A 25,124-nucleotide genomic window follows, 5' to 3' on the forward strand; every position below is an offset into this window, starting at 1 on the left:
CCTCCATTATATCTGAGGTTGACCACCATGACTGGCCGATATATCAGTCTAATCCTAATTGCTATTATTTGTGTCATTATTAACAATATTATCACATTTCCACCACCATTGTTCATGGTCTTTTATTATTTTATCATCTTGTAAAAAGTCCCTGCTGATAACTATTATTAGAGGGTCTGGACTGTCACTCTCCTTAGAGCCCTTGTTACGCTTTACACACACACACACACACACACACACTCACACACACACACACAAATGCATGCACGGCCCATTGGTCTTAGCGTAAAAACGATGGATGTGGAAAATAACCGTGTCTTGGAAAGAGTGTAAAATGTTTATTGTTCTTTTTTTTGAATTTCAAACGCCAAATCACCGAATTAACAAAACAGTAATGTTAAAAAATGGAAATGAAAGATATAAACAAGGGAAGTTACCGACACTTAAAAACCATTTAGCTGTACAACTGAAAAAATGAAGGGGTTTCCATTAGCCATGAAACCGTCTGTAGTAAGACCAGATACTACAGGGACCAGTGTGTGCAGGCTCGGGCTCAATTCAACTTCAATTCCATCAATCCAGGGAGTGAAATCCAAACCTTTAATATCTTTTTCTCTCACTTTCCATTTTGAATTGAGCGAATTTCAAGTGAATTGGCCCCAGCCTTCCCCTGAAGAAACAGTACGACCAACTCTTTAGAAGATCTATCACTTAAAAATGTTAAATAAAAACATACTCTGTAAAAACCAAAAAAAGACTCCAATACTTATAGAATATAATCTTGTCAGTAAAACATAAAATGAGAACTCAAAGAAGGAGGCGGTCCGGGGGGGGGGGGTTCAGCTGCGGTTTGGTGTCCCGCAGGCTCAAGTGGAGGATGTGATGATTACTGAGGTGCAGGAAAAGGGGGAAAATGCCATTGTCCATAGAGAGAGAGAGAGAGAGAGAGAGAGAGAGAGGGGGAAACCCGAACCCCACTTTCCCCCCGAAAACATCGCTACACGACATGGGAGTAAACAAGAACCGAGATGAGAAGCCTGGGAATGACAGTTAAAATGAAACTCTTGTATACAAGTTAAAATAAGACAAACATACTGTACTTTCTCTTCTTAAATTAACTTAACTGCAGGTCCTTCCAGCAGCAAAAAACCCCCCCAAAAACCTGTGGTAGAAAGACAAGGAAACACCCCCACCAGATTTTCTTCTTCTTCTTCTTCTTCTTCTTCTTCTTGAAATCTTATAAGCGAGGAGAGATATGTTCAAAAGTATCATCCTTACACGCTTGGCTGCAATTTACAAAATGTAACGTACATCATCTGTAAAATAACCTTGTTCCATACAGTAGTAGCCTAAACAACTATAGCGCTCTGAGGAAGGCAAAGCTTTTTTTTTTCCCCACATGTGGTGAGTAAAATAAAAAAAATACATGAGAGGCAGTGCAAAAAAAAAAAAAAAAAAAAAAGAAAGGTTGATGAAGGACTGCATCATGCTCGCCTCTGCAATGCTATTAAATGAGGAGTCAAGAATAAAGCGATAAGTTTCGGGGGGTGAATTTCTTTTTTTATACATGATGAAAAACAAAAAAATATAGAGAGGCTTCCAATTCGATCTCTAGAAAATAATACAAGAGCTATAATACACTTACAGATTGGCGGTGCCTGTTCAGGTGCACTTCTGAAAATGGTTCTCTTTCCTTACCATTATCACCATAATTATTATTATTATTATTTTTGTGCGGGAGAAAATACGTTGAAGTTCTTCAACGGAAGCAAACGAATAAACAAAAACTAAAAACAAGCCTTTCTTATTTACATTGAATACAGGTTTTTCATTTGCATTATCCCAACCCCAGTCCATCCTCCCTCCCTTTATCTCCCGCCCGTCCCGCCTCCATCCAGCTGCGATTTACACACACACTCTTCTTCTTCTCCCCCGTTTGTCACATTCGAGTCTATCTCAGGATTGGCCACAGAGAGTGAGTTGGAGACTGAGGGTTGTATTGGGGGGGGGGGGGGATGGGGGGGGGAACTGAAGTGCTGAGGAAGCTGTACAGGTCCTTTAAAGAAGGCCGGCTGGGAAGGCTCCAGAGTTTTCAGCCAGTCCTGTCCCAGCTCAGGCCCGCCCCTCCGCCCCAGACCGGCCCCGGGGGTGGGGTGGGGGGGTGGGGTTTAGAGGTTGTCCCCGGGCTGGTACTGAGGCTCGGTGGCCGTGAAGTAGTCCTCCAAGAAGGCCTGCAGGTACTCGAAGGTGGGCCGCTCCTCCGCGTCCTTCTTCCAGCACTGCACCATCAGCTCGTGCAGGGAGATGGGGCAGTCCTGGGGGCAGGGCATCCTGTAGCCCCGCTCCACTTGCTCCAGCACCTCGCGGTTGTTCATGCCTGGATATCAAACACAGACACACACACACACACACACACACAAGGCGAGTCAGCGCACCGGGGGGGCTTTTAAACCGATCAGACTGACGGTTCTGTGCAGAGAAAACGCTTTGATTTTGCCCCGATGACCTTCAACATAAACAGGCACAGATCTTTAAAACCCCAGTGGTATCAGTCTCTTTTTAAGATCTTGAATCTGCAAAGCCTTTTAATTGAGACGAAGAGCGGTGCAACTCGGAGGATCTTTGAAAGGTTCACTGTCTCCTTTGTCTGAAACAAAGGCCCCAGCGTCATCAAGGACCCGGCGGCGGCCTCGGAAAAGCTGCTACGACATCTGTTAGTGCGATGCTGTTCCCTTCGCTCGGGCCCCCGTTGCGTGCTAACCTTCCTCACCTTCTCCCTCGCGCAAACCGGCCCACCAGGCCCATCTGGACAAACATGTGTTTCCCCTCCCTGCGTGAGCCCGAGCTCTCGGTACACTCAGCGCCCCAGCCCCGGCCCCTCTCTCTCACTTTTGTCTTCTTCTCTCTGTGTCTCTCTCTCTCTCTCTCTCTCTCTCTCTGAAATGCAAGTTTTCCCACAGGCGAGCCGCAGATTAAGGGTTATCTCAGATTCTGGCAGGGAAACGAAGGTTACCCAAGCATTAAAGAACCTTTTACTCTCCATAAACAGCAGGAGGGGCTGCCTGTTGTCATAGAAAGAGCCGTGTTTGCTTTCGTAACGACGCCGTGTTTAATACGAGAGAGGCTTCTCCTTTATCGACCCGCGATCCCATCCTGAGCGGCTCTAACACCGCTACTGAGCCTCTCTCTCTCGGCCCGTTTAACCCCCCCCCCCTCACCTGGGTAAGGCACCCGGCCCTTGGTGACCAGCTCCGTGAGCAGGATGCCAAACGACCACACGTCCGACTTGATGGTGAACTTCCCGTACAGCGCGGCCTCCGGAGCGGTCCACTTGATGGGGAACTTTGCACCTGCAGGAGAGAGACGGGTGTGAATGAACCAAGTGTACTTGCGAAAATTTCATAGTACAATTATCTTGGTCAAAATTATCTACATATATGACACTATCTTGATAATTATTAATAAGATGAAAACCTAAAAAACAGTACTGCAATATGCTTCAATTGCTTAAAACTAATTTATCATATCAATCATAAGACATTTCTATTTTTTCAATACTTTTTAATATAAGACTGTAGAACATATTTGACTTTTTTTCTTAAAAAACAAAATTACAAGACGCTGGTTTAGCTTATAAAAAACTGCAAGGATAGTTTTAACCAACACAAATAAAAATTCAAACAGCATCTAAAATAAACAAAGTCAAATGAGTTTCAATGAAAGTGCTACTGGCCTGCATCCATTTTAATTTAGTCAGCAACATGAATAAAACATTTTTTTTTTACAGGGTTCCCCCTTTTTGGGAAAATTAAACATCAGTGATGACAGATGAAAGTCGCGGCTATTGCGGTGGTCACGGCAATTAAGGGCGGTGTCATAACTGTTATTGTTTTTCACCACGATATATATAGTAAGAGCGGTTACTACCGGCGACGCTGTGGGTGCAGCGCATGACCTTTGTCTCAGGAAACTCGAGTGAGCTGCAGTCTTTTCGGTTCAGCTGGCAGAGCGATCTATTCTGATGCTGCTATGAAGAAGCTTTTACTCGCCCATCACCATCCCAGCTGCCGCCCGCTTAGATCTGCTTTTATGTGCTGGAGGAAGATCTGTGCAGTCTCTGATTGGTAGCTCATCCTCAGTCTGCTCAGAGAGTACATAAAGGCAGATCTATTCACCGCCAAAAACCCAAAGGAGCATCGTTATGTCCTCTTAGCAAAATAAACTGTTTAATTCCAATGTAATGTTCCATTATACAATACTATTTGATGAAGCAGAGATGCCTTAAATATGATCTTTACAGGAAAAAAAGGTATGAATGAACTGTTTTCGCTCCATATGGTCTCTCTCCCTCTCTCTCTCTCTCCATCTCTCTCAGTTTTTATCTCTCTGTCTCTCTCTCTCTCTCTGGGACAGGGAGTGTCTGGTATCTGCTTCAGGCTAATAGACCGACAGTGAGCACATGTTTGGAGCTCACTTCTGATTGTGGCTTCACTGGTAACCATTTGGCAGAGCGTGCTGCGAAATTTGTGGCCTGGTGAGAGAATTCCCTCCATGACCTAATGCAATCATGCGTGTGAGCGTGTGTGTGTGTGTGTGTGTGTGTGTGTGGAACAGGAGGGGAAGCCTCACCTTGCCGAGCCGTGTATTCGTTGTCTTCGATCAGCCTGGCCAGTCCGAAGTCGGCGATCTTGCACACCAGGTTGTCTCCGACCAGGATGTTGGCGGAGCGCAGATCTCTGTGGATGTAGTTCATCCTCTCGATGTACGCCATGCCTGCTGCCACCTGGACCAACACACACACACACACACACACACACACACACACACACACACACACACACACACACACACACACAGAGTTAGCAGGGCCGCAAACACTCACTGAAAACATTATGGCCATTTGTTTTGCTGAATATTGCAACTGTGATATGTTTTTGGATACATGTGGAGAGAGGTTTTTCTAAGTAATTACTAGATTATACTTAAGTACTAGTTTGCACATAATTTTCAGTGCATAAATATAGATTATAATAAAATATAAAAATTGTCTGGGGGAGAATATGACGTGCCCAGTTTGAATAAAATTTGATTTGTAGGCAAGTGATTCTGCACAGAACCAGAATAGCTTGTTTAGGAAGCTGTTTCCTCCAAGAAAGAAATTGCAGCCTCTTAGGATTTGGAAATGGCAATAGTCAATAGCAGTTATAGTTCAGATTTTGGCCTGCAACAAACACAGAGAACACAGACAGGGTCAGGAAGGTTGAATTCAAAAGGCATCTATTACAGATGACCTATTACCTGCTAAAACTCTCTGATCTTGGTCAGGTCAGCATAGGATGTAGTGCCCAGTCAACATGTCACACAGCAGTTTTGAAGAAATATGTGTTTCCTACGCTATGTTATTAACTGAAGGTAATAATTTCACCTGCAGCAGACCCACATTCCATCAAAATGCTGTCAATACAAAGTATATGAATGGGGTATATTTCAACTCAGAAACATAAGGTGAATTACTTATTATTTTTGGATTACTTTGTGTAAAAAAAATCTAAAGAATCTTAAATTAAATGGTGACTTTATTCCAATGTACAGATTATAATGTGAACAATGTTATCATTTCACAATAAAACTGGCTTTTTACTTTTCAAACACTTTTATGTGAGTCAACAAGTAATCACTCATTTTCCCACACTTTCCCATTCTGTATTTAGATGACTGTATTCCCGTTACATGTAATTGCTTACATGCCAAACCCTGAACACAAACCACTGTCCTGAGGTTCTGTGATGAGTCTGACCACAGATCAACCCAAGTTAAAAAAACAGTGATGCTGCATAAACCCTGAAGTAAATGACTCTTTCTAATCGAGGTGTACCTGTGCTGCCATATCCACCAGGTTGGGCAGCTTCAGTCCTCGTCCTTCTCCATCCTTCAAGAAGTCCAGCAGGCTTCCTACAACGCACATAGACAGATTTCTGATGTCATTCCAGGTATAAATACAGACACTGAAGAAGTCTTACATTTTACTTTATTCCCTCCCTGCATTCATCAGTGAAGCACTACTTCCCCGTCCCGCTTCCCCCAAGAGGAATTGGTTGTAATTTTCTTATTTTGTCCTGTTTTCAGCATTCACAAACCACAAGCGCTGGTCTGGCAACGCATTGTTTGAGAGACATTCGGTTTGGTTTGCAATTCACCTCTTCAGTTCCACTTTACATCATTTGAGAGAAAAACTAGGCTACTGCAATAATGACAGATAGATGCAGGGATAAATACAGGATGGGGGGACTTGATGCTAACCGCAAATGCCTCTACAGCCATGATATTTCACACTGCAACCTCTTTTTAAAAACACATTCTTCATTCCAAGTTAATGGGCTGACCTAGATGTGGGAGTCCCTGCGTGCCACAAACACAACGATGCACATCAAAGTTTCCATTCTTGCTCTCTCTCCGTGTTTAATGTGCATCCAAAGCTCTTTCTTGTGGGATTCCTAAATTCCAGCCTCTCGGAGGACTGTTTTGCAGGCCTTAATCATTGCCACTTTGAAACAAAGGGTTTACCATACGAGAAGTTAAAATTATTCAGACCGAAATGGAAGAATACACTCGCTTGAATAAAATATGGCATACTGTAGTTTTGAGTAAACAACTTTGCCTGCAGTGTCTGCAAAATGCAATTTTGCTGTCGATGCTGATTGGCTTATTTTGTTCTACATTTATGTGTGTATGTATCTATTCGTATGTACATGTTAAGTGTGTGTACAGCTGAGTGTGTTTGTGCATGAAGGAGTGTGTACCTGTGTGAGTGTGTCTGTATTTAAGCATGAGTGTGTGTATTCAGACCCCAAAATGGAATATCAGATATCAAATATGGCCCTAAATCTGTATATGCCTTAACAATGTTCCTGAATAGAGAGATTTAAAAAAAAGTATTCAGATCCCTAGACTTTTTGCACATTTTGTTGTGCTATTAAGTTATTTCAAATGTTTTGCTAGTATGACAATTTAGCTCAAACAAAGCAAAGGGGTTGAATATTTAAACAAGCTTGATTTCTCTGTAATTTTCATTTTATGCTTTCACAGAAATTTCTAGAATTTTGTTTTCACTTTGATATAATACTTTGCATAGAACTCAGACTACAAATCCTGAATAAATGCATTTTGAAATAACTTAAAAGCACAACAAAATGTGCAATGTGTGCCAGTACATGTGAGTGTGTGACTATGGGTGTGTTAGTGAGTTATGTACGCGTGTGTGTGTGCGTGTGTGTGTGTGTGTCTTCATCTACCTTTGCCCATGTACTCGGTGACGATGTAGATGGGTTCCTCCGACACCACGGCGTAGAGCTGCACCAGCTTGTCATGGCGGAGCTTCTTCATGATCTGAGCCTCCTCCAGGAAAGACTCGGGGGACATGGTGCCAGGCTTCAGAGTCTTCACCGCCACCTTAGTGGTGCCGTTCCACGTCCCTGGCACCCGCAAAACACGCTGGCATCAGTACGGCAGTTGCACCGATTCATATTCAAATCACGTCATTTCAAAGCGAGACTTGACAACCCCGCTGTCTGAATTGAACGGATGATTGGCGGGTGTGAGGCAACTGTACTCGCACGTCAAAAACAAGGGGGAAGTTCTCGCTTTGAAATGACAATGAGGCAAACATGCAACACAGGATAGGATAAAGATAGGAGAATCAGCTTGCCTTTAATTCACATGTATGAAGGTTGTCCCGAAAGGAAAGATAATTAAATGGGTAAGAGATTTAGGGTGGACCTTGATTTGAAATGGCTTTAAAAAACCAGGAGAGAGATCCAGCGGGGTTTTAAGACCCACAATATGCCAACGCAGGAGTAGATAATCCTTTGATGATTAACAAAAGCAATAGCCCTGTAAGCCCTTTACTGGTTGCATGCCAGTTACTGTAACACACCATGGTTATGCCACCAGTCTGCACTGCCTCTAGCTATTGTGTCAGAGCATGCAGAGTAAGATATGGATCACTGTAATCACAGTACAGCAGTGCTCTATTCATCTCATTCTGTGACAGTAATAGCAGAAATATCAGTAGTGACCTAAAGGCAAGACAGACCCCAGTCAGTTGACATTTGGTCTACACATATGTTTTCTACAGCAGGCGGCAGGTTTGGGGGTTTTAATTTAAGAGCGAGCTCATAAATCCCGGAGAGTAGGCTTCATTAGTGACACAGCTGTGCAGCCATTTTGGGAGCCGGGACTAAGCGGGTGCTGGTCACCTGCTGGGCTGTGAGGTAATAGGATCCCAGAGGGCTGGGAGTCATCTGGGAAGAGCCCCATCCCCGATCTCTGTCCAACTGTAACACGATAACAGAGTGCACCCCTGACTCTCTGCAAAGGATACTTAATGAACTATGCAACAGGGGAATAGAAAATTGTATTCCTGAGTAGGAACTAATGCTCGACGTCTTGTTTCATGGTTTATACAAAACAAACAGACAAAACCCTGCGGGAATCCTGGAGAGGGATAAGATAACATACGCTTTCATCTCCTATTAGAAAACATAATTGCAAATTGTTTTTTGGCATGTTTAAAAATTTTGGGGAAAAGGATTAATGAAAATCCTCACATTTACTTCCAGGATGCCCCCCAGTGAATATCAAAGCAAAAAAAAAAAAAAAAAGCAAAAAAAGATGGTAGTTTTTTTGGATTTCCTTACCACACCACACATCAGCAAAACATCCCGCCCCCAGCTTTACTTCCAACTCAAGTGTGTCTCTGCTGATCTCCCAGGCATCATGAGTCAGGCCCACAGTGTCAGGGATGTAGTTCACACACATGCCCGTTAAATTAAAGCACAAACCATCCGCACTCTCTACAAAAGGGAAGGGGAGGGAAGGGAAGGGAAGGCACACAGGGTTAACTACCAGGGAGTGGAACATGCAACGAGGGAGCTGGAGGGAAGCCATCTTTGCACCGTGAGAGCAGAGTCTCCTGACACACTGGATGTCTTAAGTGATTTCCAAATGTTTTGGGAGGGGAGTCACAAACCAGAAGTATTTCTCTGGCAATATCCCCAAACTGAGAATTAACAAAATTTCCTGCCCCATTTTCTCATTTTCTCTCCTCCCCTCCCAGGCCGGATTATTTGGTTGCATTTGTCTGGTGTCTCTGCCTGGGTCAGTGGTTTTCCCTTCCATGCGGCCTCTTTTGGCCCGGACGTTACGGAGGTGATTGGATCCGTACCCATCCAGACCTCCCCAAACTGCCCATTCCCGAGACGCTTGATCAGCTGCAGCGACTCCCGCGGGATCTCCCACACGTCTTTGGTTTTGACGGACAGGTCGGTGAGGCGGGGCATCCCTTTGTGGCAGGGCACGACCAAGCGGCAGCAAAGCCCCGCGGCTCGGTCTGCGTACGCCGCGCAGCGAGAGAGCCAGGCGTCCGCACAAACACACACACACACACACACACACATAAAGCATAAAGAGAGATGTACAGAGAGTTAGCAAAGCATCCCGGAAGATAGAGACAGAGGGAAGCAGGTGAACCGTCGAAGCAACGGTGCAACTAGAGGCGTGGACAACAATGAGCAGAGGACAAGTAAACACCAAAGTTCAAAATCAATTCTGCTCTTCCCGCTTCCTGGACTCCACACAGACTGCTTCCAGGTCAGAAGGTCCAGCAGTAATCAGTCTAATGCACTCTCGCCCTGATCCTCATCCTCATCATCAAATCAGACAAAGTGCCGCTCGGCTCCTCCGCATCTCAGTGTGAGTATGTTTCTGTCCCACCTCTGTCCCACTGAGCTGCTTTTTACAGTCCTAACAAAGAGATACCTTCACATTTTGAATTTCAGATGTTTCCTCACCAGAAATTTGGGAGTCAGAAAAAAACAAAAAAAACAAAACACATTTGTCCTTTGGTTTTGTCATTTGTCAGTATCATCTTTTAAATCACTCTTAACATACTTTTATCAGAAAGCTCACGTTTAATCCTGGTCTGATTTTATTCATTATTGAATTTGTAATTTCCTATAAGATTTTGTGTTATTTATTGTCATTTGTTTGTCGTTTTTTTATTTGTTTTATACCTTTACTATGCTTATTACTTCCGCCAAGGAGGTTATGTTTTCGGTGCCGTTTATTTGTTTGTTTGTCTGTTTGTTTGTCTGTTAGCAGGATTACGGAAAAACTACTGGCCCGATTTTCATGAAACTTCGTGGAAGGGTGTAGCATGGGCCAAGAAGAACCCATTAAATTTTGGAGCGGATCCGGATCCGACTCACGAACAAGCAATAACAGCACGAACCTTGGTGGAGGTCTGCGCTCTCCGAGTGCCCTTCTAGTTTTATCAGTACCTCAAGTTTTTTTCTTGTTCCTTGTTGTGAAGAACTTTGTAACTTTGGTTTTGAAAAGTGCTCTATAAATAAAGTTTATATTTTAAAGTTTATATGACATGGTAAACCTTTCATCCTATAAATCAGATCAATGTTCATGTCATTGCTCCTCCCCAATTTTTTGCAGTTAATTTTAAACTTTCGCCCAATACTTGCTTATGTTTTAGGGGGAAATTGTAATAAATTGTGTTTTTAGGCCCCATTTTCCCCACTTTTTGTCACAGTTGTCTTGTTGTGGTGATCTGAACCCTGCTGAATGAACACAGGGGAGAAACCCTAGTTCACGCTACTGATGGTGAAGCTGCGGGAGCTGGCGAAGTACGGGGGCAGGTTTGCATGAGGACTATAGGGCCAAGGTTATGGCTCACTTTGGCTAATGGCATCTCTGACTGCCACACACTTTACGATAATGATGGTAATTGCTCAGAGATAACTCGGGCTGTCAGTCACTCTTCTGGGAAATGCATGTGCGCAGTTGTGGTTAAACATAAAGATAGGATCGCAGTCTTTTTAACCGGCGTGCGATGCATTAACAGCGGTGCTTGTTTAGGGGCCCCCGCCACTCTGTGAGAGTGGTACTCTAGCTGCTTCCATTTCGAGCCGCTGTATATGGCCGTCACTTTACATGATGACACCATGTTGTCTGTGACATGAAATCGAGCCTCACTTGCTTTGCTCAAGAGGAAGCGGTCGTGTTTGCCCGTCATCGATTAAGCCAGGGGAACGGGACAGTGTTTCCGTCTGTCCGTCCTAGCTGACATTTAGCGTGACCCCCCCCCCCCCCCCCCCACGTGGCAGGGACATAGTGACCCTCCCCACTGCCAGAGATAAGGCCCCAGGGTGTTTGCACAGGGCCGTAAAGGAGAGATAAAGGCCTGCGTCTCACCCATGGGAGCGCTCAACTCTGTAACTCTGCCATCAAAGCCCATCTGGGCCCGTTGCCTCAGCTGCTCGGCTCAGGCATCAATACAGCACTCTGTTCCTCTGCTGGCTGTCATAAAACCTGTCAATACGGGGATTGTATCCACACAACAAGCATCAAAATAGTTACCATTTTCTAGAAAGGCGCAGCATCCTAAAATGATGCTTTTGGAGGTGCGACGCTTTGATCACCGTTAATGTGTTGAATCCATTACTCTCCAACGAAAGCCCATTCATTTTAAATAAAAGAATCTGGATCATTGTGTTGCAGATACACTACATTGCAATGCAATTTTTTGAACTTGCTAAAGTAATGCTGTTTTTCTCCACTTTTTGCTGACTTTCTGTTTTATCAGTGAATCAAACTTGCAATGACAATTCATGACGTTATACTGTAATCAATAACCATCCGTGATCAGTTTAATCTAAACATGTTTGAGCCATGACAAACCTGGCATAGAACATATTTTATCACAACATAAATAAATTACGGCTTAAATGATTTGATTGCGGCATCTGGGGCTACATTGATGGTTTTCTCATCCCTTCACTTGCTTCTGAAAGACAGCTACGTTGTGCCAGATATGCAGACGCTCTTCAAGCTCTTCACAAAGTTGGAAAGTAGAGGAAAGCAAAAGGCAATAAAAGCACAAGCCCTGAAAAGAGTTAAGGTCATTGGTGAAGGTGCGTTGTCAACTTCGTACGTCATCTGGAGTGGCAATAAAGAGCACCGGGTGAGACAGATAATGTGCCATGACACAAACACATAGAGAAAATCCATAGTGTTGATTTCACTGCTTAAACATCGATATGTCAATGTGCCAATTAGAGCATGACAGGAAAAATATCCTTCTGGTAGTGAGAGGGAGATAGAGAATGAGAACAAATAAGGACACAGACTGTCTCATATATATTATCATTACTCCTAATAAGACGGAGACTGAGAGAGAGGGAGAGAGGGAGAGAGAGAGATAAATAAGTTCAACAAAGGGAGAGACAAATCCAGAGAATGCATGACAGAGTGAGTACAAGTAAGGACAGAGAACGCCGTCTCATCTCGCACACATGTGATTATCGAATCAGTGTGTCACGGTCACAGTTGCGGCGGTCATCTCCTGACAGCGAGGCGTAGGCGACTGGGACGCTCTACACACACAGAGCGCACAGCCAGGAATAACAAGCTCAACACTCACATCTGGACGAGCTCGCAGTGATGCAAACTGGGACGACTGAGAGCTGCCTCTCTCTCTCTCTCTCTCTCTCTCTCTCTCTCTCTCTCTCGCTCCTGACACACTATCTAACTCTAACCCTAACTCTCTGCTCAAGAGGGGGGCTAAAAAACACATACTGACCTTCCACTCTCAGTATTACAAGATGTTGGTTGTTTTTGTTCAGCTACATTGGATTAAAATCTAAATTTGGATTTAGAAAATGCAACTATTTGTGTGATCAAATGCGCAGGATTTCAGGTGGCCTTTCTTACATTTTTTTTTAGCTTTCTAATTGTTTCTCATGGTAAGGGCCACCTTCTATTTCTGCATGTGAAATTGTTCTGCCAGCCCAAACGCAATTATGTCGTGAAACAGTGTCTGCTTAATGCATTTCTGGATCAATTCACGGAAACGGACACCGGCCGGAGCAGAAGACTGTTGCTCTTTGGGCTTTCAAATGGGGCCACGGTGTCAATGCTTCAATGCTCTGTCTCCTCCATAACAAATCTCACTATGGCAACGTCCGTCTGGCTGTTTCCTTTTTTTTTTTAAAGGGAGACTGGGCAGTCCAATCCTCCATGTTTTTTCCCCCCTGAACCAACGGGGGGGTACATGTGGTTCCAGACATGTCAGGCCGCGTTAAAACCAGCACAGGCCAAGCTGCATACCATATTCTTCTAGTATTGTAGGTTTAAAGCTGCACTGGGAAAGATTTTAATGTAAAAATATACCTGTCTTATCAGTCTAAATCGCAAATTGGGACTGCAACAGAGCACAGCGTCCCATCCCTACTAATTGACACGCCGTAGATTCGCCCTATTTACCCAAATTAATTCCAGGGATCGGGTCACTGGCGGGAAATCTACTTGGCGCACAGAAAGGCGACGAATCAAAACTTAAAAATGAAATACAAAATTGTCTCCTAAACAGCAGCGCTCAGTTCAGAGAAAGCTGCACTCACAAACGATGGCTAAACCTGCTGCCAAAAGAAAATTAGGTCCGAGGAGTGCACACTTTACTGACATCGCCTTACATGATTTCTGGGTAATTAAGTCCTTCAAACTTTCAAAAACACAAACACTTATCCCTCGCTGCCACTTGGGGCCGCCAAAGTGCAAAATTACCTTGTGCAGCTTTAAATCTGACCTGTGACCTTTGTTTACATGTCCTCCTGTCTCTACTCCCTCTCATCTCCCTCCACTAAAGCAGAAAACATCCTAAAAATAACCTCTAAAAACAAATAAAACAAAAACTCTCCTGAAAGCTTCACCTGAAAATGTCAGTTAAAAGGTCACAGGAAGCTCTGACTTATTCCGGGGATTTTGGTACCTGAGTAGTGCTGAACCAACTGCTGCAGCGTGTCGAACTGCGCCCGGGTGGTGATGTAGTAGCCACCGCTGTCTAGCTTGCGGATCTTATAGTGCTTGACGTGGTCTCCTTTAACATCGTCCCAGTCCCGTATGGACAAGGAGAAGGCACCTAGGGGAGACACAAACACACACACACACACACACACACACACACACACACACACACACACACACAGTGATGTAAGTGAGAGAGGCCAGAGTGTATAAGCTCTTAGAAGTGAAGTTGAGTGGTGATTGGCTTGGCCTCTGTTTCTTTGTAGATAATATAAGAAAAAACACACACACACACACTCTTACTAAACACACACACGCCGCATTCATGTCATACTGGAAGAAGAAGAAGATGTTGACGTCTCGTTGCTACAATATGGAAGCGTTTATGTGTTTCACTTGATGGAACGCCAAAATCAAAAATATTTTTTATTTTTGAATTTAAAATCAACCATAAACAAACTGCAGCAGAAATTGATCCCATTTCATTTGATTGTATTAGCGTGAATATAACTGATCATTTTGATTTTTATCACCTTGGGCTGCTGACATTGATGTATATTGCTGCAGTGTTTGCCACCTGTGATGACACACTTATGCAATTCGTGACACCAAGTGGTAGATACCGAAAAACCCACAAAAAAAATCCCCACACTTCTTACTTGTAGTTGCCACTAGTAGGCTGACGTGAACGCTTTTTTCCCAGGCAGCAGCTCATATTTACAGTAAATCCGGCATGACATGAATGCAACACTCACACACAGTTGCACGGGTTGATGATATGAGTGTGTCTGTGTTTTACCCTTCGTGGTTTCACTCTCCCGGATGAGATAGGTGCCGCGAGGGTTTCCGGTGGACAGGAGCTGCCTCTCTGCATCCTTACGGCCCAGTTTACCGAAGTACCAGCTACAGTGAGAAGAGACAACGTTTTAGCTGAAGCTTTTATCCAGAGTGTCTTACAGTGAGTGAGCAGGTCGGGGTTCAGTGTCTTGCTCAAAGATGTGTTGACAGAACTAGAGCTGCAACGATTAATCGATTAATCGATTAGTTGTCAACTATTAAATTAATCGCCAACTATTTTGATAATCGATTAATTGGTTTGAGTAATTTTTTAAGAAAAATAAGTCAAAATTCTCTGATTCCAGCTTCTTAAATGTGAATATTTTCTGGTTTCTTTACTCCTCTATGACAGTAAACTGGATATCTTTGGGCTCATTTTATAGACCAAATAACTAATCGATTAATCGAGAAAATAATCGACAGATTAATCGACAATGAAAATAATTGTTAGTTGCAGCCCTAGACAGAACACACGGCTACTGATGGACACACACTGGCTGTTGTGGGATGGAACTGAACTTGTGAGTTTTCTGTTGCAGGACGGTCTCTAACTGCTAAGCAAACTGCTGCAAAGGTTTAAATTATACATTTTGTGTTTTAGATGCTAGTGACAATAAGAGAGGAATACATTTTAAACTTGTATGAAATTGTGCAGGGACAACACTCAACTAGAAGCAAGATGAGGCAGAGGGCAAAAAAGTGCCATAAGTGCAATAAATGCTGAGTGGAATTCAGCATTACTGTGTACATCTTGACAGTCTTCACTTTTTGCTTAGTAAACTTGTGTTTATTTTTGATATATATTCATTAAGTCAGGTCTTAGGGTTTACATATTACCGGCTGACACTAACCCAGCAGCTAGCCTATGTTATATGGATTGTGACAGCAGTCACGAGGCTGTTGGCATCCTCCCTGCAGACGATTGCATAAATAACCATTTAGTCATGGTCTCTAAACCTGGAAAAACACAGATACCCATTCATAACAGAAGCCGTAGAAACCTTGTGCTTCGGATGATGACATTTTTATTTGTTTACTAAAACGGACAGCTGACATTGTCTCACATGCATAAAATACTTCTCATGTCTTTGCAGCCAAGTAACCCATTATAAAGTATAAAGAAAAACGCGTGGGGGTCAGTGGTAAAGTCAAGGTTTTTTACAGTTCCTGAAAACTTGACTTTTTAAAAATACAAGACTCCTGCATGGACTGTAACTACACACTGAGAGGAGGAAAAAGACACAGAAAGTGATATGACACCTATGTGTGAAGTGGCTCCCTCTTTCACAGTAGTAGATTTGTGTCGATAAGTGGAGCCGCACCCGCACCTCCTCTCTGCTTTTAATTCCAGCATACTCCAGAGGGCTTATAATGAGTTTCTGCCTCACACTGCACTGTTCGAATCGTTATTCAGAGAAGAGTCTGACTGAAGGGAGAGGGGGGGAGGGAAGGGTCTGTGGCAGCTATTGCAAACACTCAAAACAGACGCAAAACACACACATGGTCAGGAGGTACACTGATGCACTTGGTCTGTTTTTATTTCTTTCCTCTTTCCATGTGCTCTTTTTCCTGTGCAGCTCGGTGAGTAGAGCATGACACTAACACTGTCAGGGTTTAGGAGTCCATGCTGAAAGTATATGCACTCATGGAACTGCACAGCATCCACCAAGCTGGATATATTTACCGCACTCACATCCTCGCTGGCATTTCAAATCTCTTTATAGTGTCACATAAATGTCATTTTATCGGGCGAGGAAAAGCCGCCCGCCCTGCAGGAAGGTATAAATTGCGGTGTGATGATTTCTCTGCAGAATTTCGTTTCTCAGAAGGGCGAACTCTACAGATGTGTGTGGCTGTCAGTCTGTGGCCTTCTGTCCAGTAATCTCATGTTACTTCAGAGCGCATCCAAGATTAAAGTCAGTAGGCATGTCCTGCCTCCAACGTACTGTGGGTCTCTTGGGAGCATTTACACACACACACACACAGACACACACGCCCACACAAACACATACACACACACACGCCCACACACACTACTCACTCCTCAGCCTGGATGGAGTCCACTGGAGCCACGTAATTACTGGGAATGTAGCCGTTTCCACCGGTGGTGAGCGAGCGAGCGTCCCACCAGTCCCCTTCACTGGAGAGGGAGAGGGAGAGAGAGAAAGAGAGAGTAGAGAGAGAGAGAAAGAGAGAGTAGAGAGGGAGAGAGAGAGAGAGAGAGGATGGGGGGGGAAGGGAAAAGAGATAAAACAGAAAAAGTGCATTAATACAAGTCATTTCATTTTGACAGACGTGCCCAGTGCAACTAAACACACATCAAAGTGCATCTGTAGTTTAACTGTTTATATTGCCCATGTGGAAAGCATATAGGATCACTGTGTTTCAGCATATGAGAGGGCAATGTGTGTTTCTGTTTAGTTCAATGGGCAGACCATGGCACCAACACTGGCAGTGTTTGGGGTTTGTTTACCCCTGGGGCCAGCCATACTATAAATGTATGCACTCATGGTACTGTAAGGCACTTTGGATAAAAGCGTCCAGCAAATTGTACATATAATACGCAGAAAGCAATCCATAATTCATGTGACAAGTGAATGCATTTAATGGTTTTTCATATGTGTTTATGGTGGCAGCCAACAAGCCCAGTTGCAAGGAATACAAGGTATAAAGGGGGGGAAAAAAGTTGGCTCTTATGTCAGTACCTAGATCTTTATTTTTCTTGCTTTGATACATGAATATCAAGGGATATTTTACTTTTCCTACTGTCTTGGTGCTGTTGTTCCAGCCTCTGCGCTCCATTGCCTGCTTTTGATGTTGGTGATACATGAATGCGAGTTTATTCTGCTTCGGTCTTTTTGAGTCGCTCTGAATACGAGTGTCTGCTAAATGCCTAGAAAGTAAAATGGGAAGAGGAGGGAGGGAGGAGAGGCTTTTTTTAAAGACCTTTCAGCCTGTGAGCCCACGCAGCCATTAGTGTCTTTCTCTGATGTCCTTCCTGCGTCTGTTGCTAACTAACTACCACCTCTCTATGGCTCAGTCCGTCCCTCTCTGCACCCCCAACTCTTTCATCTGTCCAGGCACTCAGCTGCTCATCTTCCATCTTCCTCTCCTCATCACATTTTTTTTTTCTTTCACATCCCCGCTTTCTGACACACTTCTAGCTCATGTCTCCAGAGGTTCATTTGCCATCGGTCCCCTTCTCCCTTCACCGTTTTGCACCAATCATACAGCGAAAAATCCATTGTAGAAGAGGCAGGGAGACCAATTTCTCCACTGAATGCAATGCAGCCACAAGACATGTTGCGCTTTGAGTAAGGGGCACCTACATGTATAACGGCATTCTGGGAAATGTAGGAAATCGCTAACTGAAGCAGAAGTAGACGAGGCAGGTAGAAGGAAAGTGGGTTCAACAAAAAAGTAAATTACAGCACTCCTGGAAAGCGCATCATAAATTGGTGTGATCTATCAGCGTGAGAATATCCGAGGGTGGATTTTTCCTTTAAGTGGACTATGTTGTTAATGAGATCCATTCATGGTTTCCCCTATTATTATGAAGCCCTCCCCTCATTCATTCATCTATCTCTGCCTCCTCTCTCTCTCTCTCGGTCATCTCCCTTCCTCTCTTCCTGCCCTTTCCCCTCATTCCACCACACTCTTCCTCCACACATCGATAGCTGGCTGCCTTGAGGGACAGCTAGCGGTAGCGGTTTACCATCCGTCATTACTAATGCTTACACATGACTGTACAATCCTATGCACACCCACACCCACCCACACACACACACCCTGACGCACATGCACACTGCCCCTCCCCCCATCACCATGCCTTGACAGTGTCTCTCTGACACATGGTACCACCCGGCGCTGGTTACTATCACATCCCTTGTGCTCCAGGAGGGAACGTCTTTGTGTGTGTATGAGTGTGTGCGTGTGCGATGCAAGCCACTGTGGCTTGGATAGAAACACAGAAAGAGAGAAACAGAGAGAAGGAGAGAGAGAGAGAGAGGGGAGTGGAGGAGGGGAAGGGAGAGGAGGGGCGGTGTTGGTCTTTCATTTATGCTGAATAAAGCCATGATGGGGGATTGCCTGGGGACGACATCCCAGGCAGAAACAGGCCTGTTTTCCTTTGTTCTGGGAGGAGCATGGAGGAGCCCTCAGGAGGGAGGCTGGGTGTGCATGCTAACAGTGAAGAGAGATAGAGAGATGGAGAGATGGAAGGAGGGAGGGAGGGAGGGAGGGAGGGAGGGAGGGAGGGATGGAGTCCTGCTCTCAGCAATCTGTCTTCTGTGGGAGAGAAGTATGCAGGAGTGAATGAGAGTGTGTTTGTGTGGTGTAGTAAGTGTTGGTATGTGTGTTTGTTTGTGTGTGTGTGCAGGAGCCAGTGAGACAGAAACAGAGGGGCGGGGCGGGCCCCAGTCTGTCCCACTCCCTCTTTTGTCTCCAGCAACAAACCCCTTAAACCAACTCTGCTCCGCCACAAAGACAGAAAACAACAACAACCGTAAACAAAGAACCTCCCTCCTGTCTCCAAATGGATTCAAATCCTCTCTCCCTGTGGTGACTACTGATGAGAGAATAATTAAACACAGGACCGTGTTGACAGAGAGGAGTCAGAGAGGCAGGCATTCACTACGCCACAGTGTGTTTATTCATAGCCTGGAGTAGCATCAGAACAATCTGAATTTAATTTACTAAACAGCGCAGACTTGTACCATTCACCGATAAATCAGGAGGTATTTCCTGATTATGTCCGACGAAACTTTACAATAACACGCTCACGGTGGGTTATAAAAAGCCGAAGCTAAACGCATTGAATTATAAACATTCGGGACCCGCTTTGGACGGGGGCCCGTGACACATTGCATGTGTATTCACACAGAGTTTCCTGGAGGATGCCATCACAAAACAAAAGGGACAACAGTGCCTTCTGTTTGCCACGGCACCGGGCTCTCTGCCTCCCAGCGGGCGTCCCACGCCTGTTTCACGTGAGCCCCGCCTGGTCGGGCATCTGTCAGTCACCGCCTGCCAGCTCGGACCGACGGACCGGAGCAGATGAGGAGAGCCGAGGCTGGAGCCGGCGGGCCTCCGGCGCGGCTGTTCCGCCTTTGTCCAGCAGGGGTCAGTGTGACCAGCTGGAACGAGCCCCGGCCACGGCGAGGCTGAGGCCGGCAGAAACAGCAGGCGTGGGCGGACGGAGGGAAGCGGAGAAGAGAGGGAGGGGAGGAGGGAGGGAGGGGTGAAGATGCAGCTCTGTCTGGCCCCTACTGAGAAGGAGGAGGAGAGGGAGGAGGAGAGGGAGGAGGAGGAGGAGGGAGGGAGTCGAGGCTCTAATGATGGTGTCTTCCTGCTCCGACTGAGGCTTGGCGGGGAGCGAGGTGTGCAGTGGAATGTGCGAGACGCTGGCCAGGACAGGATGCTGCCTGGGTGTGGTGAGGAGGAAGACTGACCTCGCCAGGCCAAAGGCTAAGGAGATAAGGCAGCCATGTACAGTGGAGCTTTTGTTTGGACTTAATCGGGGAGATGATTTCTATGGCATATGTATTAACATTTTGTATATTACGTTGTTATACTAATAACCTTTAGAGAGCAACTGTTTGTGATGCTGTATGTTGGCATGAAAGTTCATTCTGTGCTCGTGTAGAAGGACGCATCAATAAAGCTGCTACTACAACTCTACTACAACTACTATTACTGCTAATACTAGTACTTCCATCGCTACTACTTTGACTACTGACAATACTACTACTATCACCACCTAGGCGTCTATAATCAAATTTAAGTTGCAATCGATTAGGCTGCATTTAAAGCACTGCGTCATTCCACTTTATCCTGCCTTCAAATCACTCGCTGGATGTGCATCTACCTGTTTGACAGCAGTAGTAGTTCGAGAAATCAGAAACCCAGCAGTGTAGTCGAGGGTATGTGCAGGTATACAGAATAATCGGCCTAATTACGGGACAATGGGGTCACACTATACCCTCCTTCCCCAGGCAGTATATGCACCGATCAGCCTAATTACCAGTGAAATATATAGGAGAATAGGGTCACAGCGCACTCCCAGCAGTGTAGCCGGCTCCTCAAATGGCACTGCACCACTGCAGAAACCCAAACAAACAGACAAACCTCGGAGAGAAGGAAGAAAAGCAACTGAGTATCACTACGCCATGCTGAGAGAGAGAGGCTCCTGTAGACAGAAAGAAAATGAAAACCATCCGCAGGCTCTGAGGCCAGGATGGTTAAAGAGCTGGCAGGCAAGCTCCCCTCCCCTCCCCTCCCCTCCACACACACACACACACACACACACACACACACACACACACACTGGTCCTCTGCAGTTCTGCTGACTGGAGGTAAGACTAGCCAACACGACTGTGGGTGTAACGGGGCAGTTGCACTTCCTGTCCTATAGTTCAGAGGGAAGTCTCGAAGACAGACTGAGCAATACCACACCACATCACCGCCGGCTAAAAAGCCCCGCTCCACCCCGGCGAAACCTTGATTAAACCGCGGTTACTCTTGCGTGTCAAGGTACTGCTGTCACATTACATTTTCAAACTACCACGTTTGCCTCATTTGAAAGGCTATACCCAGCACTCCAAAAAGTTAACGTTGCCCTTTAAAGCCCTTTAAAGCTCAAATTCCTAACTGCTGCCCCATTACTGGCTTTGTTTGTGAATTATTTAATTGGATTTCAGGCATTTTTTTCCATTTGCAAAATTATTGATTGAGCTTTTTATGTGGAGGACGACAGGTTGTAAGAGCTAAACATGAGTTTTACATGCATTCCATAGCTCCAAAAGGTTTGTTTACACTTAAGTAGAGCAGACTTGTTTTGGGTGCTGGCTCACGATGGGTTGTGAACATTGCAAAAAAGCGCATTTTCCCGTGTTCAAGTCACACCCCTCAAAAAGCTACGAGTCACATACCTAAAATGAATATGAACAAACAAAATGTATTCTGGATTGGTGCTTTAAAATTCTCCAGCTGCCACTTTTACCTCAGTTGAAATGCGACACCTAACCCTCCCAGCAGCTAATACCATCCCATTTAACACAGTGATAAAATGGGAACTTGCATCCACCCCCCTCCTGAGTGCAGACAGTCAGATAAGCAGCTGCAGCGACTTACGTGCTGTTGATAATCTGGAACTTTTCTCCTTTCCTGAAGCTGAGGTCGTCTTCTGTCCGCGCCTCATAGTCATAAAGTGCCACAAAGAGGGTGACTCCTGCAGGGGAGGAGGGGAGAAAGCACAGCGTCAGCACTCAGCAGATTAGTGGGAGAAAATGAACCTCAGAATCACATTGAACTGACAGTGCACTGTAAGCGCTATCATACTAAGTAAATAGAGACCAATTTCTGGCTTTAATGTAAGTAAATAGTGTCGAATTTAATGGGAACTCATCAAATTTTACAGTCAAAATGAGTGGAAACAGGCCATCAAAGAAAACATATTTCCCCCAAAAACGATACTTTGACGTTTTAAATTTAAGTTGGTTTTATATCCTCAGTTAGACACCAGGTAATACACCAGACACTTGTCCCGTTGGAGGGATTTTGCCAATTTTGCCTTTCCCCACTGAGTCTCATCCCCTTTCTCACATATTCCTCCACGACTTGCTCTAATTTGCTCTCATCAGAAATGAAAAAAAAAGAAAATTGCCTGCTGCCACTCCTTAGCTCTGATTTTTATGGCACTTCTCTCACAGGAATATTGTCCGACCCTTGCACTCCTTACTATTGGTTGCTTGTAATGAAAGTGATCTAAAAATTGAAGCTCAATGTACTGTTGCACTCACTGTAAGACGAGTTAACAGATAAAAACATTAAGTAATGCCTAGACATGTAATTGCGGGGAGCAGTAAAACTCAGAATGTTAAACTACCCTTAAGTGGACACATGAATATAATAAAACACCCCATGTAATGAAGAAATTATGACAGAAAAAAAAGGAAAAAACAAACAAACAAACAAAAAAATGAATAAGAGTATCAGCTAAATACCTAAAATGCATTTTAAATGGTTTCCGATAGGTGCGATATTTCCCTTTTGCGGCAAAAGTGTCAATATTTCCCAATATAATCCACTTCCTGAACTGGGTGAATTGACAGTGATTTGACCCCGGTCTCGCACGGCAGCCAGGGACGCTCTCGGGCATCCAACTGTCCTGTGACAGAAGCTGGGGCTCAACCTGCCTCAATCCAGTTTGACTCCATTCAGACAGGCTAAAGCCTCGCTGGATAAAGACCAGTTGCCCCAAAAAGCTTTTCAGCCCCTCCAGCCTTATTTCACCAGACCAGTAACCTCCCTCACTGACGGGACTGGGAGCAAATATAGCACAGTTTGTTGCTAACAAGCTATTGAGTAGGGTTTTCCTACTCCAGTGTCAGCCCTAAAACATCCAACTAGGCCATATTACTCTACAGGTGGAGATTATTCTTCCCAACAGCAAACAGCACTGCAGGTGAAATGACTACAAGAACTTAAACTGTGGAGTCATATGTGCATTGTTCCGTTCCTTTCAAGACTTTCCAGACCTGATTGAAGTATGCCAGTGGAAAGCATTGGACGCTCGATACTGAATTGAATGTGAGTGTTTGAAAATGCAGACAGCCTGGCCTACGCCTGTAAGCAGCCCCCCTGGAGGTGACTCAGACTGCTCTGAACCTACACACACATCCTTAGATGCCAACGGGTTTAGTGCTATATTCACCACCCACATGACCCACGGCTGTTCCTCCTCTGGGGAAGGCCTTCACGGCACCAGTGATCACCATCACCTCCCAGTCAGGAGTCATATCGCAAGAACACACTGATCCAAATGGGGGGCTTGAATCAAATTTTCGGTGGCAAATGCTGGATCTCACACACGGGCGACGTCATTGACTTCACCAACCAGAAACCAGCAAAGTAACACTGCAACTCAGAGGCGGATTGCAGTTTATAGTGCCGCACCGTTACACTAATGCACTGTTGAGGGATGCTAAGGTTACGGCGTAAGAATACACTCGGGTGCTGTGCTCAGGTGATGGTCTTACAGTGGATGTCTGTAAATTATATGAGGCTCTTCAATCAATGTCATGATCTTGTAAAATTGGGTTACTTGTCATCTGTTATATACAGTGAATGTGCAAGTATACTCTGGTCAATAGAAACTATATCATGGAGATGCAGGGACATCAAGAGTTTTGATTCTCTAACTTAGGAGGGGAGCCTGAAGTGCCTGAAAAGTGGCTAAGACTCTGGCTAAAATAGAAATAAATCCGGTCTTGAACATTTGAACTACCTGAGGTTGGTTTGGTTAATCTTGCCAACACTTAAACAGCCTCAAAAGAGAGGACATCACTGCTAAGATAAGATAAATGCAGCACTCAACGTGTTTCGCTCAGGTCTGAGGTGACTGCAGCTGCTGAGCCGTTTCGTGGCTCTCACAGTGTTTGGAGTAAAGTGGAAGTTAAATGGGCACTTCTTCAAGGTCCACTTAAAACTCTCAGGATCGCATTTACCCAAGTCATTTCACTTCAAAAGGCCCTAAGCGGGCAAAGGCTTTCTGGGAAACAGTGTTGATATGAGGAGCCGGTGTAAGGCGCTCGCTGATAGGGGCTGAGATGGGAAGAACCTGCTGCTATTCATGTGATAAAGAGCAGAGAGACTGAGACAGACAGTTAAAAAGAAATAAAAGAGAGAGAGAGAGAGAGAGAGATAGAGAGAGAGAGAGAGAGAGAGAGAGAGAGAGAGAGAGAGAGAGAGGGAGAGAGAGGATGGGGGGAAGGGAAAAGAGATAAAACAGAAAAAGTGCATTAATACAAGTCATTTCAGAGAGAGAGTGAGTGAGAGAGGGAGAGAGAGAGAGGGAGAGAGAGAGAGAGAGAGAGAGAGAGAGAGAGAGAGAGATGTAGAGCTTCAGAGTGCCACACGTCGCTTTTCTAACCTTCACACCTGTAACAAGACCCAGAATGCATTGCTCCTGCTGTTTGCAACAAATGTTCCATCAGGCCATTAAACCTGGGCCCCGGGTATCTGCTGCTTTATCGACTCATCTCAGAGTTGTTCGCTGCGGCTCTACTCAATTAGTTATATAAGGTCATGGGCTAACTAGCTGTGACTTTCCATGTGGGGAAATGACATAAGCCAACGATCAACCGATCATCAATGAAGTGCGTCACGCCGAACTGCAGTCGGGTGTTCCTCTGCCGTGAGACGGAGGGGGGAATTGCAGCCGTTAGGCAAACAAGCTAGGCAGCTGTGTCATTACAGAGGTTGAGAGAGAAGGGCAGCTTATGTCCAAATTTCCCCACCAGGAGAAAATTAAAAAGCTAAACCCCTCTGCTCCTCTGCCACTGTGTGGATTTTGGATTATACAGGGCAGAAAATAATCCACACTTTGAGGGAGAGGACTCCTGCTAAATTGAGTG

General features: G+C 44.9%; 1 protein-coding gene across 3 annotated transcripts in view; it reads right to left on the reverse strand.

Moving 5' to 3' along the window:
* Positions 1-323: 323 nt before the first annotated feature.
* The window catches only part of fynb (FYN proto-oncogene, Src family tyrosine kinase b), a 60,930-nt gene continuing 36,129 nt past the window's right edge, over positions 324-25,124 (reverse strand). The window contains exons 4-14 of one of the 3 annotated variants that reach the window (XM_078289761.1): positions 21,841-21,937; positions 16,751-16,849; positions 14,672-14,775; positions 13,838-13,987; positions 9,224-9,388; positions 8,697-8,852; positions 7,293-7,472; positions 5,876-5,952; positions 4,630-4,783; positions 3,219-3,350; positions 324-2,377 (exon numbers count right to left, since the gene is read on the reverse strand). In XM_078289761.1, the coding sequence (XP_078145887.1) occupies positions 2,169-2,377; positions 3,219-3,350; positions 4,630-4,783; positions 5,876-5,952; positions 7,293-7,472; positions 8,697-8,852; positions 9,224-9,388; positions 13,838-13,987; positions 14,672-14,775; positions 16,751-16,849; positions 21,841-21,937 (1,523 nt within the window). In that variant the 3' untranslated portion in view covers positions 324-2,168. The remainder of the gene's footprint in view (positions 2,378-3,218; positions 3,351-4,629; positions 4,784-5,875; positions 5,953-7,292; positions 7,473-8,696; positions 8,853-9,223; positions 9,389-13,837; positions 13,988-14,671; positions 14,776-16,750; positions 16,850-21,840; positions 21,938-25,124) is intronic. The other 2 variants (XM_071899267.2, XM_071899266.2) reach the window with 2 other exon arrangements.

The sequence above is a fragment of the Centroberyx gerrardi genome, chromosome 18 (assembly GCF_048128805.1).
Source record: "Centroberyx gerrardi isolate f3 chromosome 18, fCenGer3.hap1.cur.20231027, whole genome shotgun sequence".
Lineage (NCBI taxonomy): Eukaryota > Metazoa > Chordata > Actinopteri > Beryciformes > Berycidae > Centroberyx > Centroberyx gerrardi.